This window comes from Phycodurus eques, chromosome 16, assembly GCF_024500275.1.
Source record: "Phycodurus eques isolate BA_2022a chromosome 16, UOR_Pequ_1.1, whole genome shotgun sequence".
In the NCBI taxonomy this organism is placed as follows: domain Eukaryota; kingdom Metazoa; phylum Chordata; class Actinopteri; order Syngnathiformes; family Syngnathidae; genus Phycodurus; species Phycodurus eques.
The window spans coordinates 1,059,361-1,081,594 of NC_084540.1; the positions used below are offsets into that span (position 1 = coordinate 1,059,361).

At 45.7% G+C, this 22,234-nt stretch overlaps 2 protein-coding genes and 1 long non-coding RNA gene across 3 annotated transcripts; 2 read left to right on the forward strand and 1 right to left on the reverse strand.

Annotated features, from left to right (window-relative positions):
* Positions 1 to 2,464: 2,464 nt before the first annotated feature.
* Positions 2,465 to 12,286, reverse strand: LOC133415126 (uncharacterized). The gene is made up of 3 exons (XR_009770093.1): positions 12,068 to 12,286; positions 3,439 to 3,553; positions 2,465 to 2,820 (listed from the first exon to the last, which is right to left on the reverse strand). It is a non-coding gene; the product is annotated as an uncharacterized LOC133415126 (long non-coding RNA).
* Positions 12,287 to 14,868: 2,582 nt separating this feature from the next.
* prl (prolactin) lies at positions 14,869 to 18,571 on the forward strand. Its single transcript, XM_061700955.1, has 5 exons — positions 14,869 to 15,000; positions 16,395 to 16,507; positions 16,643 to 16,750; positions 17,616 to 17,798; positions 17,909 to 18,571. Exons 1-5 carry the CDS (start codon positions 14,958 to 14,960, stop codon positions 18,098 to 18,100), a joined length of 639 nt encoding a protein of 212 aa, XP_061556939.1. The 5' UTR covers positions 14,869 to 14,957; the 3' UTR covers positions 18,101 to 18,571.
* A 1,441-nt stretch (positions 18,572 to 20,012) lies between these two features.
* LOC133415048 (dual specificity protein phosphatase 3-like) lies at positions 20,013 to 22,234 on the forward strand. The gene is given in 4 exon segments (XM_061700855.1): positions 20,013 to 20,052; positions 20,055 to 20,134; positions 20,179 to 20,243; positions 21,988 to 22,234. Coding segments are annotated over 4 exon segments (432 nt in total).

A 22,234-nucleotide genomic window follows, 5' to 3' on the forward strand; every position in this document is an offset into this window, starting at 1 on the left:
ATCTATCTATATGAACAGTGCTTAGGGGACTCGGAGTCGCTCCTTATATGCGTAACTCTGTATTGATTTCTTGAAATTATTCCTGTAATCCGTGACACGATTGAGAGAAAATGGAATCACAGTTGCTCTCGGAAATGTCAATGGTTCCGATTTGAGTTCCATTTGAAAAATAGCCACAAAAGCGGCATTATTATTATTATGATTTTCTTCAAAAAACGACGCTTGTGATTTCTGGTCATGTGCGAGCTCAAACATGCCGCTTTTCCAAAAAGGACCTCAAAGCGCCAATCTATAAATTTGTCCAAGAGGTTGAAAGGTTTGGACTCATAGTTACACGCTTGAACGCACAAATATTGACTTTGGAACAGGTTCATCTCGAAAATGTTTATCATTTAGCTGGGTTGTCATCGTAAAAATACGTTTCATACTCCATACCAATAGGGGGCAGCGTACAAAGTGGAAGTGGGAGCAGATTCTTCGTATGCGTTCAACGGAAAATCGCTATTTTTGAAATGGTACGAAGGATACGAGTCGCCAAAATGACGTCTTTTCATCTCAATTCGATTCGCTTTTACAATCAATACAGTATGACGTATCCCGTTCAGGGTCAAAGGGAAAAGCAGGGGACAGTTGAGCGAACAGGCCAACGGTTCGGTTCAGCGGGATGAGCGGTCGCGTCCCGCCGCAGGTCCCCGGAACACACGGCGCTGTGACTGGCGGCGACGTTGCGAGATCTGCCTGTTGGATCTTTAATCTCTTGCTGCCGTCAAGTTACTCTAGTGGAGATGACCTAACGGTGTTGTGTGCGTGCGGTGGTGTTGTTGTTGTTGTTTTTAAAAAAATGTCAATTCATGTTCGTGTACGTGAGCGTCAAACAATATAAATGGCGAGAGGATGAATAGCCCGATATGAAACAAAATATTAGTTTTCCCGAGAGGCCTATTCAAAAACCTTTAGCCACACACCAGCTGAAAAAGCACAGTATACACACTGCGGCGCCTTTCCTGGGTGAAGTATACCTTATGGCCACACGACGGGGTTGTTATGACCACTTTTGGTTCAAAGATAGAAAGAATAATTGTGCTGTATTGCACTTGAGGTGTGAACCCCAAATATACAGCAAAGTGGAAATTGAATTTCCCATTGAAGGATTATAACCAGCATAACGCGTGAAATTGTATAGTGAATGCGTGATGCGACGACAGGCCTGTCGGAGGTTTCCGTGTCTGTACAGTTACTTCACTGGTTGCGAGTGCTGCCGCGAAAGTGTTGCCCTTTCACATGACACCGCCCTTCAACCGCATCGCGCCCGTTGACATTGGCCACGCGGCGCATCAAGTTCAAACGCCGCACACGCGTTCGGGGTCGGCCACAATCGGATACTATGCGGTGCGGGTAAAAAAAAGAAAAAGAAAAGAAAAGAAGAAGACCTTACACGATTTGAGTGAATGAGTGCCGACTATTCGCTGTGGCGGTCTGCGAGGGGTCACGTCAGCCATTGAAATGGGATTTAGGGGCTTTACTGACTGCTCGAAATGTGCAAAGTCTACACTCTACTGAAAAATAAACCACCGAGTTCCGCAACGGAGCTGACAAAAAGAGCCGCCGAGAAGAAACAAAAATGGCAACCGGTTGTTGGGGGGCCGTCGTGGTGCCCTTGAGCAAGGCACCAAATCCTAGACAAACAAAAGACTTTGTGAGATTAAACGCACACACACGGACACAAACACATGCATTGTGGTTCTTTCTTCCCCCCCAGTTTACAGTTGTTAAAGTAACAAGTGTGAAGCTTGTCCAACGCTGTTTAACTTTCCATAAAAAAAAAAAAAAAAAAAAAAAGGAACGACCTTTCTTTTGTCTTCATCAGTGATGATGATGATGGTGGTGATTATCATCATCGTAACAATAACATGATATTAAAAATAATTATCATTACTGTAACAGTCACAATGTGATAGAAATACAATCAACTTAGTGTAAATATTCATTTATTATGTTAGAAAAAGTTTACAGTATATTGCTAGATCACTACAGTGATCCTGTAAAATATTCTTTTTCCAGTAAGTTTCCATCATCAATAATCTTGGAAAATACAGTATTTAACTGGTTATTAATTTATAGTATTATGCTGGAATAATTTGCAGTATTTGACAGGATCACTACATCCAGTAATATCTGAAATTGTTACAGTAAAGAGTTTTACAGTGTCGCAGTGTTCCTGCAGTCAATACAGCGTCTGTGGCAGTTTAAACTGTCTGGCTAAAATGAAAAATAACGCAATATCTGCTTAGAGGAGAATGAAAGTGGAATTTAAGATCTCTCATCTAACCAGTTTTGCATTATTGCCTATAATGTTTGGATAATTCTGCAGAAATATAACATATATATATATATAAAGTGTTAATGCAGCTTTCTATTGGAATGTTATTTAATAGCCCCCACTTCAAACAACAAAATAACCACATTTGTTTTGTATACCAATCATTTTGTACTTTTATTTCCGTTTCAAGTTAAGAATTGACGGGGACTAGCCATTAGTTCTCTGGAAGTATCAACAAGTCAATGCACCTTACATCGGCCACAGAGGGAGAGAGGGAATGGCGGAAGACTGAAGGACATCAGCAAAGGTTTCGACAGAGGGAGGACAGGAGGAAACTATGGTTACTGCCGCCAGGTCCCAGACGCAGCCCGAATCGACGCAGTGCGAGTCACGGCGTGACCCCGGTCGTCGTCGTCGTCGTCGTCGCCGCCGTTTAGTCCTGTGCCGGTGTGCAGGAGGGGATGCTGGGAACTCGGAGGACTCAGTGCAGTGCAGTGGACCTACGAGAAAAGGAGGAAGAGCTGACATGAACGGATGGCAGACGGATCGGTCGTGTCACTTTTTTCCCCAAAATGTCCAGCAAATGTGCTACTCGATTCACGGGACCACAAAATATTTGTGCTAGAGTCCACCGATAGTTGCCAACCACTGTGTCGCGAGAGATCGTCAGGTGAGCCGCGGGAAATGAACAAATTCCACTTCGTTGGTCCAAAAACAAACATTCCTTGACTACAAATAATGTCTAATCTATGCCAGCCACGTATAGTGACAGGCAGAGCAATGATATGCTCTTCCGACAGATGAGCGAAGGTCCAATTAATCCACCAATCTTGGGCAGATTAACCGCTTGGTGTTCAACTCAACAGGTCCGGTTTTCATACTGACGACGTACGTTTTTGGCGTAAAAAGACAAAATCATTCCAGCACATCGACTTGCGGGTCATTTGAGTTTTTTTTGGGGGGGGGTGCAGTGAGATTTTTTCCAACGTAAATAAACTATTCGCCCTGACTCAATACACGTGTTAATATTATTAAAGTTATGTATTTTCCGTCAAGGTTTCCCTCTGCTGTCGTGAGCCCAAACAAGGCCTGCCGTCCAAACGATGGCCCGTGCTCACATTGAGGTTCGGAGGGCAACTCGTGGCTCATGATGTCCCCTCAGCCACACTCTTCACACAAGCCTCGAAGGCCTCCAGCAAGCTTTTGCAGGCTTCTTCTCCCTTCTCCGCCACGCTGAAAGACAAATAGGCAAAGAATGAGACATTTGTTCATCCGAGATTCTCCATCCTCTGTCAAATATCGCATCACATTGTGCACCTTACAATACAGGTACAGGTATCTCACGATGAATAACAGCGAGCAGGATGAAGATCGGTTGCCAAAACAGAGCCGTTGTTTCGTGCGCTAACAGAGTTTGAGCTGAAAAAGGTTCGACGGCTTGAACGAATGACGAAACTGTGAATGGTTGTCGGTCCACAAATGCCCTACTTTTAGACGGCGACCAGTCCAGGGTGTCACCCTGCCTCTAGCCCAAAGTCGGCCGGGATTGGCTCCAGCGCACCTGCGAGCCTGATGATGATCAGCCAAATAGCAAATGGATGGACGGATGTTGCAGTGCATTGTACGTCGAGAGATGTTTTGGAAGAACTCGGTCGCGCCCCCGCGACAAGCAGACGCTACGCTCGTACGACCGCGTTCGCAGTCTAGCCGGCTGGAGCCCGTCCCGGCTGACGACAGCCCGGACCGGTCGCCAGTCAATCGCAGGGCGCATATACGGAGAGGCAATCATTTACGCTACCGTCCGCATCGTTCATACTGAAACTCAAAACTAGGCCTCATTATCATAGTATAAGTTCCATCTTTAATACAGCTCATACGATTGTGTAGGTGCACCTAATGTTGTGGCTAGCGAGTGTTTTTGACCATATCCTTAGGTTTGTGCAGAATGAATGTAAACAAAGTATTTAAACAGATGCATATTGAAAGTGTACAACTAATAAAGAAAATGTAGAAATGAGTCAAACCAAGCCAGAGATATTTCGAGGCTGAGCGATTATTTCAGGCTCTCATGCAGGAGCAAACTCTGTCAAAGTGCATTCGGGCGATGGGGCAAAAGAAGGGGGGGGGGGGGGGGGAGGAGCTCCGAATCCACACGGCAGTGTCCCGATGGCCCCATCTGTTAGGCGGGACACCGCGGAGGCGGGGCTTGCGTGAGGACGGAACCATGACAAGACACGCAGAGCTTAGAGAGAGAGCGGGGGGGGGGGGGGCGGCATCATTCGAAGGTCATGGGTTAGCTCCTCCCACCCATTCGTGGTATGAGCGCAACAGTCTGTGCACAACAGTCTGGTGTCAAACCGGTGGCCCGGGGGCCAGATCTGGCCCGCCACATCCTTTTATGAAACCAAATGAAATTGCTCGTTTTGTTCTAGTGTAATACCATGGAGATATTTGCGAGCATTTTGCGTGACTAATCCCCCTTTGAAAGGAAATGTAATCGTTGAAAACACTTTTTTTAGAGGCTTCTGATTTTACAGCTGCTTATTCATCCATCTGTTGTGTATACTGTAAGTAATTACAATATATGAGGTCATCTTTCATTTATACGGGTTCGCAGTCGTAGAGGCCCTCCGAGGGAAGTCATAACTACGATGTGGCCCGTGACAAAAATGAGTTTGACACACCTGGTCTATGGTGTTCTTTTCCCAAGAATGTATTCAAGAATATAGCCTATAAGTTTACATTGAGCGGTCCCGCAAGGAGAGTGATGTGGTTCGTAAGTCGGACCTAAAAACATTCTAATAAATCACAACCCCAGCACTGCTGTGCCCATTGTTTTCTCATTGATGGACATTTGAGGAAGTTCTACACACGAACTGTGAGTTTAATAACGGTCTGTCTGCACATTCACTAACCAATCACAACTTCTTAAAGGTCCCCTTCCATCCAAATCCATTTTTCCCTATTTTTATATGCAGAACATAGGTCAAAATGAGTCTGTGACATGGTTTAATTTTGACATCTATGCGGTTTGTCGATGAAACGCAATACCCTTTCAACACCAAACCGCTTGCAAATGACGGGATCTGAAAATGCCGTCGTCGTGATGTAGGGTTGACAATGAATATTCAAGTACCCTCCCACTCAGCTGAACGGCAACACGGCATTTCCAGGTTTGACAACCATACTTAACGACAGTTTGAATTTTGAGCGAATTGTTGAGATTTTGGATGAAACCATCACCATTTCGGTTGTCTGGCTTTTTAGGATGTGGCTGAAATGAAGCCCAGTGACGCACGTGGTCTTCTGGCATGAGTCGGCCCTCCCACACTGTTTAAAAACTTGAGCGCCTTCTTGCATCCGTGCATTTCCTGTGCAATTGCGAGTTACTTAGTGTTTATGACAAGGCTCATTTCTACCAGCACAGTGTGCAGTTAGCGAACAAGCTATGCCTACAACCTGAAAAATGCATCTTCCCAAGATGCCACAATTTACTGAACCTTATCTAAAGTGTTAAGTCAATATTTTGTGTTATTCCGGCTACTGCGATAGCATTGTAAGGTTTATCGCTCAAATGTCTGTAATGAGCCGCAAGCTGGATAACGTAGCCCCCCGTGTTTCATAAACAATTCGCTTTTTGACGTGTTTCTGCTATAAGGGCCCACAGACCGCACAACATCGAGTGAGGTGGTGGCATGTTGGACGAGCCCGGCGACGCTCCGCGGCGTCCAAGAAGGCTGTTAGCCCACCAGATAGCTGGGGGCCTTTTTAGTCATTCAAATTTAGCAGGCCTGTTAACAACACTCTTCTCGGTGGCGTGTCAGATTTATCAGACTTTTATTTTCCTATTACGGGGACTTAAAGTGCAGAAATGATAAGTGGAAAGTAATATATTTGAGGTAATATAATATTGGTTGAAATAAAGGCTGAGACATATATGAGATATTGCCGCACAATATCTCATATATGCGTGCCAGGGGCGGGTTAGACCGGTGTTGGTAATTTCGTAGACCAACGCCTAGTTAGTCCACAGTTAATGCATCTGCATGTTAGTTGAGATTATTGAGACATATGTGAGATATTGATAGATTTGAAAGGTGCTTTGGCTTAAACCACGAACACTTTTAACATGAAACTAGTTACTGAATATGAAATATTAGAATACTATAATATTTAATATGAATAATAATGATGATTATTATGATTGAAATAAATGAACCAAAACTTTTTATTTGGTAAAATGCCAAAATCTGATGTAAACGACTGTAAAAACAAGTATCCAGATGAAGAGATATACATTCTGTAGATTTTATTGCAGCCATAAAAAAACGTGCAAAATGACAACAGTGGTGTTCGCCCACACCACTTCTCAGCGGCTCAACAATAAACAACCTCATGTAATATGTTTGGACATTTCTGCTTGTTTAAATTCAAATTGAGCAATCTTCCGATAGGTACTTTTTTTTTTTTTTTAATGTCGCGCTTGTATTGGATTACATTAAATGAGAAACCTGCGATCGGCTGGCGACCAGTTCAGGGCGTACCCCGCCTCTCGCCCGAAGATAGGGGATAGGCTCCAGGATGCCCGCGACCGGCGTGAGGATGAAGCGGTACAGAAAACGGAGGGATGGATGGATGGATGGATGGATGTATAAGTAATCCAAAAAAACACATCCAGTGTACATACAAACACATTCAAACTCAAAAAATAAAATAAATAAATCTGACTGTCCCGGGGTTCAATCCCCGGCCCCGCCTGTGTGGAGTTTGCATGTCCTCCCCGCGCCTGCGTGGGTTTTCTCCGGGCACTCCGCTTTCCTCCCGCATCCCAAAAACATGCCTGCTATGTCGATTGACAACTAAATTGCCCGTCGGTGTGAATGCGAGCGCGAACGGTTGTTTGTTCGTATGTGCCCTGCGATCGGCTGGCGACCGGTTCAGGGCGTACCCCGCCTACTGCCCGATGATAGCTGGGATGGGCCCGTGGGGAGAAGCGGCGCAGACAACGGACGATGGATGGAAATCTGACTGCTTGTGTGAGTGCCTGTGCGTGATGCAACGTGCTTTGCGCTCAGCACTTCACTGTGCCAGGAGGCTGCTGACGACGGCGGATGCTACGTGTGTCACGGAGGAAGGGGAAGCTGCTGCTATTACGTCATATGAAGCGTTGGTGTGTGTATGCGTGTGTGGCAGGATTACAGGAAAGGAGGAGGAGACGATGACATCACCGCTCGGAGCCATCACACGATGTCCCGAGAGACCGTACTCACACGGTTAAGGGAGATCATATTGCAGGGTCAAGGGGCAAAGCTCAAGCTGCTAATTTTGGGTTCAACCCAGATTAGTTTTTCACATTATAAGCATAATTATGAGGCTGCATTAGCTACATCCGGTCGTTGTTGAGGCCGTGTGATGGCGTCGTCCTGTCTGTCACAAAAGTAGGCTGAATTATTTATAACGATCGCGTTGTAGTTCGTCTTCCGGGACCGACATGCATTATAGATCGCTCGGCAGGTGCGGCAGCAACAAATCATGTAGAACATTAGTCAAATGAGGGCTGTTCGCACACACTTCCGGGACAGTTAATTGGGTGCAGGCGCCCGATATGATGGGAGCTGGATTTCAAGTTTCACGTTTCAAATTCAAATGCTCACTTTTGATTGACACCGGCAGAGAGGAATTCATTTCGTATTTTAAAAGTCGATTATTGTGACTCGAGTTGGTGTAGAACTGTACTGCATCGCACTGAGATGCGTATATTAATTAAACTCATATATGACAACCACTGGTGGCACGGTGGACGACTGGTTAGCACATCTGCCTCACAGTTCTGAGGACCGGACCGGGGTTCAAATCCGGCCTCGTCTGCGCACGGAGTTTGCACGTTCTCCCCGTGCCTGCGTGGCTTTTCTCCGGGCACTCCGCTTCCCTCCCGCGTCCCAAAAACATGCATGCTAGGTTGATTGACAACTAAATTGCCCGTAGGTGTACACGTGAGCGCCAGTGGTTGTTTGTTTCTATGTGCCCTGCGATCGGCTGGCGACCTGTTCAGGGTGTACACCCCACCTCTCGCCCGCAGTTCGCTGGAAAGGTTCCAGCACACCCGCGACCCGCGTGAGGGTAAGTGGTATGGAAAAAGGATGGATGGGTGGATGACAAACACTTTTTGTTTTACTGCAGTTTCCTGTATGTACCAATGTAAGACGTTTTGCAAATGTTATAATTTTGATGCAACTTTTTCATTGGATCCTATTAATCTGTGCACACGTACCTAATGTTGTGTCTTGTTCATGTAAATTCATAAAACAGACATAAGGTTTAAAAACATTGCATTTGAACTACTTACTTTGATACAAAGATTGGATTTTCTTGAGATTTACGAGGCACAATAAAGCTTAGAGTCAATATGTTCTGTTTTGGGTGGGTGGTAGAGGTTTCGGGACCTCGACAAACGTTTTGCAGGCGACGCTAAAGTTTACCAACCGTTGCTGAGTCACTGAATTCCAAAATGGGAAAAAAGCAAGGATGAGGGAGCATGTTCAAACATGCAACTGTTGTCAATCGGTGACAGAGAGATAGCGTGCGTGCGTGCGTGTGTAAAGGGTGAAGGGTAAAGCAGGGGGTGGGTCTCTATTAGTCCTATGGAAAGGCCCAAAGTCTAAAAGCAGCAAGTTGAATGCTGGCCGTACATGTTTGCAACATGCAGGTCCTGCTCACAGTCAATATGAACAAAGAATCGTTCAGCTGCCGCTTGCTGCTTGCGCATACGGAGGTGACGTGCATTTTCTTGATATTAACACCACCTAACGTTGCGGATTGGAGGAGAAGACTGTCCATTTGAAACAGACCGATGCCTTTCGCAGGGCAAGAAACCAGTTGGTACCAGATGGTCCGTTAATCGTTTTGCTTTATTCAATCTTCTTGAAGAACTTGATTAAGTTGACCTTTGGAGGTCATTTCTGGAGCTTATAGTTTGGACATATAGGTCATATAACGAGGTCAACTCACGGGAGCAAACCTGAAATGACTCATAACGTTTTTGTATGTTAAATGAATAACTTTTCAAATGTGACCTTCACAAGGTCGTGTATAGGGTTCACCCCAACCAAAGTTAAACGCCCACCTAGTGATTGAACTTCTCTTTCGAAAACCAGTTTGTGTCATTGTATAAGAAGTATACAGAGATGCCCGATGCCACACTATGCGGTTCTAAATGTCATCAAGGGTTTGCTTATTTGGCGATCAGGAGTAAAAGAAGCAAGTGTCAGGTAGCGCAGTAAGTTGATATATAGCGGGGAACGTGCCATGTTATCCTGCACACACAGTCCAGTCCCACTCTGACACGCGACTTTTAAAAGCTGTTGTCTCTCAATACTCCAGTATTGATTACACCGACTGCCACGTTAAGTGTGCAACTAAGTTCAGCCCAGTGGTGTGTTGTGACAACCATTAAACATCTGTCACGCTTTCTGTCGCCAGGCGCTGATTGATTCATAAATGTGTTTGCATGTTTGAAATTGGACGATTAGTCTCATGTAAACGAGTCATCGGACTTAAATCCACATGAGATGCGATTTTAAGGTTTTGTCACTTGCGAATCAAGCCCGCTTTCCTAACTTGCTGACTTGGTGGTACCATATGTTCCGTCCAGAAACTCACATTTGCAACTCAGAGAGCTAAAAAGAAGTCAGCAGGTCCTAAACTAGCAGTGCTTCTCAAGCTGTAGTACAACTGTCACTAATTGTACGCGGGCTCCCTCTAGTGATACACAAAAGAATCACTGCATTAAATGTTCAAACTATGTATTACAAACTATGTTACAGTGGCTTCATCTTGTTTGTTAAGTACAGTTCGGTTGTATTTAACGTTGAGTTCCATCCAGTCCAATGTAATTTTTTTTTAATAACTGCTTGTTCAAAATAAACTTTAAGTTGAAATATCAAATCCTGACCGTCAGTTTAACGGTCAAACCGGCAAAAGAAAAGAAAAATGGTTTTTTTTTTTTAAGAGTGTTTAACATTGTTCCGCATGTGAGGCCAACATTTGAACACTTGCACAAGAACACGCATAGCTCTTTTATTACGGCATGTTGTAAAATGACACACCAGCGTTAACAGCGTAAGCTATGTCGTGAGAGCGAGACACCACTTGAACATTAGCACCCTGTAGGGTTGAATTCTCAGAGTGATTCTCCTTCGCGTGCTGGCCTGCCAAAACTTTTACAAGCTGCAATAAAAGACACAACTTTGGCAGCGAGTATAACGAAGGTTCAACGTTGTCAGGCCACGTGGTAATGTGATTCAAAACTGGAATGTTTTGTGCTAAATGAGTAAGACCGAATGCCCCCCGATTGGCCATCTACTTCTGTCTTATCTGACCAAGTCACACGCCACCATGACTTTATCACGACCCTACACAAGCTCGTGTGAGAACATAAAAAGTGCTTAACCCTTGCAGACTCTTCATTTTCTGTTCACACGTTGAAGGTCAATCTTGACCTGGGCCAAGAATATCTTCATAACAACGGTCCATGTCAAATAATGAACTTCAGATATTCAATGATTATCAGATCATTCTGAAGCTGCTTTACTGTTTGAAAATGTCCCCACAAGCCTACTAAGACGAACAGGCGCAAGTTTCTGCAGGAACCTGTACAAATGTCCTTGAGACATGAACACTTCTCGAGTTCTCCCTCTTAAACAGCGTTACCGCTGTCCCATAAAAACTAAATATAAACACAGGTATGGTGTGTACAGTTTGACAGTTTTAAGATTCCCATCATTTTCCCATGACTTAACACACACAGGTAAATCTAAAATACATTTCAGTGGACACAGGAAATGACTCGGTATAGCACCTGTACAAAACAGTAACATTTTCACTTTTGTATATTTTAGGTAAGCTCAGTCAGCACATTTCAGGGTGGAAGCGTGATATTCAGGTTGTTATTTATTGCTATCAAAGGTCAAAATCGGAATCCACATCCCACACGATTGCTGTGCGAGCAGCACTGCGCCGGGATGCGCGGCGCGGACGCGTTACATCGCCGCGCACATCAGGCATCCTCGTTGTTCGGTGTTTGTAATATGGCTCCACGACAAAATAACATCAATAACGCAATTGTCGACCCAGCACGATGCGAGAGAAGACAGGCACACGAATGCTAGCGCAAGGTATTCTGGGAAGAGGAGGCTCGTGACGTAAGCAGATTCCCAGCCTTCATCCGTGCGTGCAGATGGGCATCAAACCTCACCCCGCTGTCACATACCATTCGTCTCCAAGTCACTGAGCCCAACATCGGGCACCCCGAGTTTGTACGACCTTTACCCCAACGCTCTGCTAAAACGTCAAAGTCGGTTAAACGAAAGCTCGGGTTCGCGGTGACTTTCGGCGCCGCATCGTCATCGGAAGAGACTCCATTTTAGTGTGGCGGACTTTCGGACGTATTAAAGAAACCCTCACATTGTTCCATCCGCTAGGATGGAGTTTTTTCCTTTCCAAATGGAACGCTTGAATGAGTTATGTTTGTTTAGGAGATTGGGAAAATAGGCCTTTCATACATGTGATTTTATTGCACGACATGGCCGTGGATGCACGAGGTCACAAACTCTCGCACGATGATGTGAACTTGTCAGGCCCCCGCACAGGTTGCACGATGAAGGTCAATTCTTCACGGAAGGTTGTGCCCGAGTTCAACCAACAACATTGAAAGTTTCACATCCGCTCGCACACGCGGGCATCGCTTACCATTTGTCCAGGTCGGCTTTGAGACTGACGCAAGGAGCAGGAACCGGGGCCTCGGCGGGGGCTGCGGCGGCGGTCTCGGAGTCCGACATGTCTGCGGTGCTGATGGCTGAGTAGACGGTGCGTGTGCCGTTCCCGTTCCCGTCCTCCGAACGTCAGCCTGGGGATTCGAGCGACACCAATGGAGACAGAGAGACAGTGGGCAAGCCAGTGAGTCAGTGAAAGGGGAGGGCGCACGAGAGGAGGTGGGAGGGGATAAACCGCGTGAAATGATAGCCCGGGCTGAGTAGGGGGTTGGGGGGGTTAAAGGTCGGTGCCGCAACCTCACATTGTGAGGAAGTTGATTGGCAAACGCTTCTGGGAGGGAAGAGGTCGCAAAGAGACGCAAGGGTCATTGGGGCATTGACATTCTTCATTATGGCGGGTCGACGATCAAATGCGCAACGCTAATCGTTGCGGAACGGCTAAAGTGGAGAACGTGAAGAAAAGTGACGAGCTTAACAATATGGTTGCGTGTGTGCGTGTTTTGGAATCTCCTGACAGCCGATCCGCCAACAAGATCTGCACATGGTGGTGCGCCGCCAAGTGGCGGCTTTCTTCATCACAACATTTGGAAGCGAATGTGCGAGCCGAATGGAAATGGCAAGGGGGGCGACGACATTTTGGGGGAGGGGGATATCCTTTTTTTGGAATTGGATAGGTTTTCTTTTCAAAATGATTATTGCTGTTCACTCACATGGACACGAGCAGCCTTATGACCTTGTGTGAACAATTCAAAGACATTGCAAGGTCACGGACATGAACATCAGGAAGGAGCACAATGGATTTTGCTTATCATTCAACCAACTTTAGCACCTTTCAAAGCAATGGAACTTATGTGAGTGATCATGTATTCGACAATTCCACATAATGTATTCATCAAAGTGGAAACAGTCGCTCCTACACCCCCATCAATGCACAATATGATTATGATTGATTTATTTGCTTTCAAAGTCCATAGTTTGAAAATCCAATGATATGCCGGAATGGATAGGTCAAGGGTGTTGAACTGTTGTTTGTGTGTGTGTGTGTGTGTGTGGGTGAAGTGGCCCTTTAAAAAGATCAGGAAGTGCTTGGTGTATTCAAGAGAGACTTGTGTAACGTTACGTCACGATACTTCTCCGTTGTTTGAGAGCAAACTGGGCTTTCGGGCTCACGCAGGCGCATGAAATACTCTTGCACATCTCACCAGGTCTGAAAGTTCTACCAAAACAAAAAAAACCACAGAAGCTGACGGGTAAAATGTCGGTTCTTATTTCTGAACGGTTTAACGGCCACTTATCTGTGATTAGCACCTTGTCTCCAGGGCATCTGGGCTGTTTGCCGAAATAATGCAAAAGCTCATTCATATTAGGAAAAAGGGGTGCAGTGTCTAGATTGCATTAGCATCCAACGTCATCCAATTTAGGTTTCTACTGGATACATCGCTCTCGAATCAACAAATTCCAGACTATAATATCAAAGTCATTTGTTTGTATAAAAAATACAAATCTATATATATCATGGTGTATTCCACGATCAGAGTAGTAAAAGAAGTTTGAAACAAAGAGTAACTCATTATACGTTGCATTCGTGTACTTTCGAGAACACACGTGGTCTCACTCGGAGAAACCCGACACAGGAGAGTGAAGAAACGAGAAATGCGACTTCCTACCAATATGCCGATGGGACGTCTTCGGCCAAAAGCGGGTCGAAGTGCGACCGGGAATCACCTTCAAATGCCAACGGGCCAGTAGCGTGCAAGTCCTCTGGGCAGAATGGGTTCTTTTTGGTTCCGCTTGTGTGGAGAGCGCACCAGCGTTTGCATTTCAAATGCCAGAAAACAGGGGGGCCGGGCAGGGGAAAACGAGGCGTGAGGACTGCAAGCCAGTGCTAAGAAAAGTCCCGTTCGGGAGTGAGACGTGCATTACTCATTATGCCCATAAAACAATACAAGAGTCTTTATGTCCATGACTCAAACTTGTGCTGTGCGTTTTCTTCGCTGCTGCTTCATTAGGCACCGACGAGGTGTTTGAGGACTGAGGTCGCAGACGATGTCGCTCCAATCCAAACTACAAACTCGAAGTTGTCTCTTCGATGGATCCCCCGGAGTCTCACGATTGGATCAGACTTCAAGACTTCGGCGCCGCCGTCGGCCCGAGTCCCTATAGCATCCCGTGTCCTAGACGGGACCCGAGAGATTTTGTCGGGAAGGACAAAACTGCTTGAAGTGCGACATCGTCCACGATCGACGATTCGGCTTTGGAGAAGCCCCGCAATGCCGAAACGAAAAGTCGAGCATATGTTTGAATTTTCGGGACATCTTCTGTGTCGTGGGAAATATCGCCGAGAACCCTTGCGACATTCTGGTCTTCCAGCCGATGTTAGGACATGCTTTCAAAATCATTTCCAAATTTGGCACGCGCCCTTTTTTTTGTTTTTAAAATCATACGATTTCAAACGGACACCAGATTGATGATTACAACAGCTGTCAGTCAGTCGAGACGCTGACATCGGTTTGAATTCAAACATCAAACTAAGCATAAATGAGAACGGAGGACGTCACAATGTCATTGACAAACATTGTGGGAACATGCGTGTTTTTATTCATGCACGTAATTACGATGGAGAAGCCTTTTCCACTTCCGCGCAGACTGAAAATCGACCTGCAGCTGTCGCGTTCGTTCACATCTCCGGGACTCTGCTTGCATTATGAAGCAGACCGACAAGTACCAAATAATTAGCACGTGGTCTCGTTACTGCTGCATAAGCAAACGGTCGAAGCAGAAGAACTATAAAATGGACGGGAACTGGAGTCAACAGAAAGAGCAGAAGAGGGAAAGACCGACAGAAAGGTGAAGGCCAGGGAAGAAAAATGCTGCACAGAAGATGCAACGGCAGGAAACCTTTCATCGCAGGTAAGACGATCGCGCTTCGTTGATGAAATGTCATTCCTGTCGATCATTCGATAATCGATTTTGACTGATATTTCGGGACCTGAAAAATTGCGGAACAATCCAGAAGTCTGATAGCGTTTGCGCTAGTTCCAGCAGCTGCCTCATTGTCCATCAAGGACGATCTCGTTCTCGATTCTTCAACTGCAGAACACATTATCACGATGCGTTATTTACAGATAGGACAAATACTGCATGATTACACTTCATCCTGTACCTTTTTCTTCCAAAGGTCCTTCAGAAAAACGACACAAAGCGTTAAAAGTTGAACTCATTGAAATTGTTAATGGAGGTTGGAAATTCTTAATGTCAGAAAATTCACGTGGAACATTATATAGCCCTTTTTTTTACCGAGTCAGTTGGAAATAATGACATCAATGTTTAAAGCCTGCGATTGGCTGTCCGGCTTACGGATTAGCGATGAACTAATTCTGGAAACGCAAACGTACAGCGGACGATGCCGAACAATGGATTTTCTTCGTGGCGATTTATCCCCATTTTTCTTTTTGCTTTTCATCATTTGTAAATGGTGCGCGTTGTTCATGTATTTGTTGTTCATCGTGAGATATTTTGGAGTCGCGGCAACGGATCCTGAATAACACAATCAATCGGACGTCGTTGCATCCATCCTTTTTCTATTCTCGCTTCTCCTCGTCTGGAGTCGCTCGGACTCGGAGTCCGTGACACGTATAGAGACGGACGACCGTTCCCTCTCAAATTCACACCGTCGTCGTGTGGTAAGTAATGCTGCCCGCGTCAAAGTCTTTCTTCGTGCATTCCAAAAACAGGCATGTTTGTTCTGAAGCGAAGTCTCCAAATTGTCCACAGTTGTCGATGCGTGCGCGGGCGTAAAGTCAGCGGGGCTCGGCTCCAGCTGGCCTGTGACCCTCCTCGTGACAATCGCGATGCGTACAGTAAAGCAAAGCGAGTTTATTTACGCAGCGTATTTATAAGCAAGCTAACTAAAATGACATTTTGTCTTCACTTTCAGCGTAGCATTTTTTCCACCAAACCAGTTCTTAGCACAACTTGAACAGCAGTTCAATAGTCACAATTTCCCATGAATTCTGTTCCCAAATTCCAATTTTTTGTTAATAATGCACTGAATGACATGCTATGGCAACTGTGTATATGTAATATCCGGGAGTTGATTTGACATTTGTGGATCTGGCTTTCGCACGGTCACAACGGCGCCCTGTGTCTGTCGTTCCCCGCGATAGACGGGACCGGTGTCGGGCCTGTTCAGAACAGGACGAGCCGTGTAGAAAACGGACGGACGGATGAGTTGTGAGTTGGACGCTTCGGTCTCTCGTCACCCGGTGGCTTTCGCTGACGTCCCGCCGCTCTTCTTTTTCAAGTGTTGTATATGGTGGCGGTTTGCGGCGGCGTCCCCGTCAGCGACCTGCTGGAGCGAGCCTCTCAGCACTCGGACAAACTACACTCGCTCAGCACAACGCTCACCCACGAGCTCGTGAGTATGCGCGCGGGCCGGCCACCCGACCGATACTCGCGTGAATTCAAAGAAATGAACAAACTTCTAATGAATGAGAATGAAACGCGAGATTCCTAAGTGGCTACGAACACACTGTATATGCGCTCCCGCCAGGACTCTCACTTCCCTCCTATCGGCCGAATGATCATGCCCCGGCCTTCGGTGTGCCACACGTCCTCATTGCAGACACCCAGTGACAAAGAGCAAGCGCTTCAAGTGTCCGTGAGTGGCTTTTGCAAAACCCGCCCTTGACCCGCTTGATGTGTTTGTACAAAATCGAGTGCGGTTGCTCGTCTGATCGTCTATACTGTATGCGCCGTGCGTCTGGCCGGCGACCGGGAGAGGCCGCGTGCCCAGTCTCTCGCACGAAGTCAACTGGGATCGGCTCCAGCGCGCCCGCAACCTCGGGGAGGATAAGCGGGATCCCAAAAAAAAAAAAAAAAAACGCGGGTCGGGTCGACAACGCATTTCTTGTCTAAGATTTGTTTGGAGCTGATTCAGGACAATTTTGATGTGTTGAATCCAAATTTGAATCCTTCATCACGTCAACCTACGGCCAAATGTGTTTCGGTATCTTGACTTGAAATCAGGGGTTCTCAGGCTTTTCTCTTAAAGACCTATCTGAGATGAGAAAAATATTCACACAAATCCACCGGTACTGTCACACAAATGTCATGGATTTCCTAAGAAAAGCAGATTAAAAAAAAAAAAAAAAAAAGCATAAAAACCTGATTTGAACAAGAGCAACGGATGTTATTTTTAGATTTTGCGATGGGAAAAAACAAGTTAAAAAAAAAAATTATTGTAACCCACTGATTTCCAATAATATCAATTTTTTAAAAAAAGAATAAAAGGATGTAGCAAGGAGCTGTCATGTCATATGTTGACTTTTTGAAGGATGATGTGGCTAAAGTACAAAAAGAACAAATCCCGCTCAGAAGATTTTGCAAGTGTTGCAAGGAACTCGTAGAATGCAATCGCTTGCCTGGGAAAGGACATTTATTTTTGCAATCCAATCCACCCCGGACGTTCCGCGTTGCTTTCCTTACTTTATCACGCGTGCCAACTTCCTGTTTGTCCTTTCCAGGAGTCAGAGCTGTTCTCATTGGCTCGTTCCTTGCTCCGAGCCTGGGTGGACCCGCTGGTGCTCCTGTCCTCTTCTGCCGACACGCTGCCTCACCCGTCTCAGAGCAAAATAATCAGCAAGATCCACGAGTTGCAGGAACATTCCAACAACCTGGGAGACGGCCTGAACGTACTATCCGGCAAGGTGCGCGCGTGGGACGCGAACGACGATCGATTACAGTCATGCCGTTGTGCTTTTCTTCCCATCGCTCATGTGGATGTCCAATACAGAATAGAATGTCTCTGTTGGCACAGATGGAGCCGGCGGCTCAGAGCGTCTCGTCTCTGCCTTACAGAGGAGGCAATGACATGGGGCAGGACAAAATATCCAAACTCATCCGATTCCAGTTCCTCTTGTCCTGCTTTCGCCGGGATTCCCACAAGATCGACAGCTTTTTGAAAGTCCTCCGTTGCCGCGCGGCAAAAATGCAACCTCACTTGTGCTAAAGAGCCAAGATTTTTCCTTTGGCAAAGCTTGTATTGTAAAGCAACTGTCGGTAACATATCCTCGAAATATATACGCAGCGTGAGTTAGAGTGCTCATGTTATTTCATAGGGATGGCGATCTGTCAGAAGGCGAACAATAAGCGTCAACTCATCGTTTGTCTCGTTCCGCTTTTCACTGGTCTGGCATGAACTGCTCATATTTTCAAAAGACAAAGCGCTAACTGAATTAGCAATATTGCTTTTCCTTGCAATATCTCCCCCCGTTATACAACTACTACATTTGATCACTGAAAAACAATATGATATGACAATAGGATTGACATTGGCCACCCATGAAGGGATGATGGGATTTTGTCCGCCAAGGTAATGCTTGTTTTGCAGCGTTTGCACTGTAATGACACTTTTTGGGGGGAAATAACTGCAATGTTTTCTTTTGAAAAAATAAATATTCTCTGGCACAAGCAAAAATCATTTCCCCAGGTGATATTCTTCTTCTTCATCTCGAGCTTTCAATCATTGACATCCAAAGAATGAATCCATAATGTTGCCGTCGCTTAGATTCTACACATTCAAGATGGAACGGCCTCACCTGACACGATTTAAGCTATTCGATAGCACTTCTTTTTCAGATCAGTTTCATAGCAATACGAGTATTCACTCGAGTACTCATCGATACAGATGCAGAGTGCTAATAGCACTCGTGCTTTTGCTACATAAAATGTCAGTTAACACGATGACAAACTATTGTGAATAAAAAAAACTCTCTCTCTTTCTTTCCGACACACACGACGATTCACTGATGTGTCAAACCGCTGCAATGTAGTGCCACCTACTGACAAGGAGGACTCACTGTCCCCTTGACTGTCGGTGGCTGGTATCGGTAGCCCGAGAGAGTACCCGAGACTTTGAACCAGTGCGGTGTGTCGAGCTGCAGCCCTACGCTAGCTTCACATTTGATGTCTTTTTTTCCTCAATTTTACAATTGTGTTCTTTATCTCTGCTAAAAAAAAACAATCAAAGATTCTCTGTATGACTATAGAGATGACAATGAAGCTTCTTCAGAGGGGAATCCAATAATATGATGTTCTGACATTTGTTCAGTCTCTGGCTTTCCTGCCCAGCCATTAAGCACGAAATGAATTCAATCGTTTGCTAGCTTCTTTTTCCTGAACGTGTGTGAGTAAAACATTCCGAAAATGTCCCTACTGTGACGAATTTCATAACCATTTTCTTTTTTCAGGTTAGGCGGGAAAAAGAAAAAAAATCAACAGCAGAAGCTCAAAACAAAACAAAATGCAGTTGCCATGACTATCGGCGTCAAATCAGTCTCTTAAATGAGGTCACGGACGGGGAATATCTTGCTCCTCCCAATCTGTTGTGTCAATGTTGTTCAAGTTCATGTTCTGATTTATAAGTCCCCAACAATTCAATCAATCAATCAATCATTCAATCTCAAGCGCAATTTAATTTAGCGCTCTCTCCATTTGCATCGTCTTGTCAACCTTGGCGGATGAAAAAACGTAACAAGAATATTTTGACAAAGTAAGGAGTGCAAAGTGCAGATATCGATTAAATGTAGGGAGTCAATGTAAAAAGTATATAGAAAATATCCAAAAAGAAATCTACTTCAGCACACCAATGTTGACGTGATGAAGACACCAGGGAACTATTTCAAATTGTGGGAAACAATGCATCATGTCTGTTTTGAATCTTAATCTTTCAATTTGATAACCAAGGTCGGGGTGGTTTATTGACAGGCCCCCCCCCACCCCCCAGGAAAGAGACGGAGGGCCGCCCCTGCCCGGCTCAGACGTCCACTCTTCTCACTCTCTTTCTGCAACGCTGACAACCTTCCTCCATGTTGAGCCCACTTGCGCCTTCGCCAATGACAAATAAACACACCGATCACGTGATGGAAGCAGAAGCCTTTGAAGTGACGCTCCAGCAGCTCAACTGACGGACGATAGCGGCTTTTACAGCTGGCCAACTGAACCCGTCCACGAGGTTTATCCGCGCATCTACGTCGGCGATGCGTGAGTTATTGCGCCTTGCTCCAAGGCGCGTTGTGCAAAAAGTAGGTCACGCAGCGTAAACGACCCCGCTTGGAGCTGCGACCAAGATGGCAACAGCAGGGCGTCCTCGGGTCAGAAAGGATTTTCCTTGTGTGTGAAGATCAGGCAGCCGGCAGAGGTGGCAAAATGGCGCACACTTTGTACATCAGTAGAAATGCATAGTTGTGTGAAAAGACTGGTCAAAGTACCCGAAGTACTAATTCAACTCCCGTGTCAAAGTAAAATAGTGCAGTCTCTTTGTCTGACAGCGCGGTTGCGTTCAGCAAACGCATATCGATTCCCCCCCCACTTTCCTCCTGTGTTTAAATGGAAGATTCCGATCGACGCATCCATTTTCTCCACGGCTTGTCCTCATGAGGGCCGCCGGGTGAGCTGGAGCCTATCACAGTTGACTTGGGGCATAAGTAGACCCTGGACTGGTCACCAGTTATTCGCAAGGTGCATCTTGGACAAATTACCATTGACACTCGCGTGGATTTCAAAAAGTCTGCACACCCCTGCTCAGTTGCCAGGCTTTTGTGATATAGAAATAGGCGACCAAGATAAATCATTTCAATGCTTTTTCTACCTTAAGTGTGGCCTATAAGATGTATAATTTGTGCAATATGCATGTAATGTGTTCATTTGTTTGAATCTTTTTGATAAGCGAAGCAAAAATAAACAACTGGAATGTGGTTGCACAAGTATAACTGGGATGTGGCTTTGTTCAGAACGAACCATTTATATTCAGACTCGTGTTCAATGGGAGTCGGCACACATCCGCCGCTGTTTTAAGTGACTCGGATTCATCCTAAATCCATTTCAGATGGGTTAGTTGGCTTTTCCTGCCATTTTTTTCCCCCTTTCTCGCAGAAGAGTTTGTTGTAACACTGATTGGTACTTGGATCTGTTTCGAATTCCCTCCACCTTGTTTCAGTTGAATGAAAAACAGGCCCAACGCATGATGCTGCTGCCTGCGTGCTTTACCGGTGATGAGCAGCGTTGGGTTTGCGCCAAACGTGCGTTGCATTTTTTCCGACTGTCGCCAAAAGGTTCAACCTCGATTTCATTGGACCATAAGACATTTTCCCACATGTGTTTTGGAGATTTTGTTATGGTTTCGTTTGGTTAATTCCGAACACAGCCGCATCCCACTTATAAGAGGGTGTGCATACTTGTGCAGCCACGTAATTTCAAGGTGTTTATTTTGATTTCTTTCTGGAAAATATTCAGAAACCTGTTCAAAAAAATCATTTGTCCAAGTTATAGGCTACATTAAGAGTGGAAAAGGTTTTAAAATGGTCTCATTTTTTTTTTCACACCACAAAAACTTGGCTCTTAAACAGGGAGTGTCGACTTTTTATACCCGCGGATGGACAATTTAGAGCCTTCAATTAACCTAACATGCATATGTCTGAAAGCACCCAAGCAAGAACAGGGAGAACAAGCAAACGACACATAACTGCGCCTCAGCCCGGCTTCAAACCTTCGCCCTCTCGCCTGCGAGCCAAATGCGCTCACCACTAACATGACCGTGCCACCACAAAGTACCTTACTGTTAGTTTTTAAGAAATACTGCAATAACTGGTTGACCCATTGAAACTAAAGATGTGCGGTTACAGATGATCGCAATGTATCCCGCCGGATATCTTAAATGCTTTCCACTACACAAGTGGGTCAAAGCTTTTTTTTTTTTAAATTTGCTTTACCTTGAAGGGAAGCTGGGAAAACACAGTTTCATCAGGTCTGCAACCCTCGGACAAAAATGTCATAAATCTTTGGACAAATGCGTGAACAGTGCTAGCACTGCCGTAAACCGGCCTCGTGGTGACGAAGAACCCAAAGGGACGGACGGGATCGCTCGCTGTCTTTCTGTTCTCCCACAGGCAGCGTATATGCGCACTGCAGGGAAGGCTACGGCCGCTCGCCCGCCTTGGTCACGGCCTACCCGATGCTTCGCCAGAACACGGACGTCCGCGGCGCTCTGGCTACGGCGAGACGGAGAAGAGAGATCGGACCTAATGACGGCTTCCTTCGCCAGCTCTGCCGACTGGCCGCCGAGGGATTGTTCCGGAACAAATGA

What these genes read in the sequence shown, in the direction of transcription:
- prl (XM_061700955.1), top strand. Translation starts at nt 14,958, where the DNA reads ATGCTGCACAGAAGATGCAACGGCAGGAAACCTTTCATCGCAG. An exon ending in CAGGAAACCTTTCATCGCAG is followed by an intron (nt 15,001 to 16,394) that starts GTAAGACGATCG and finishes TTCTTTTTCAAG; the next exon opens with TGTTGTATATGGTGGCGGTT. An exon ending in CAACGCTCACCCACGAGCTC is followed by an intron (nt 16,508 to 16,642) that starts GTGAGTATGCGC and finishes CGCTCCCGCCAG; the next exon opens with GACTCTCACTTCCCTCCTAT.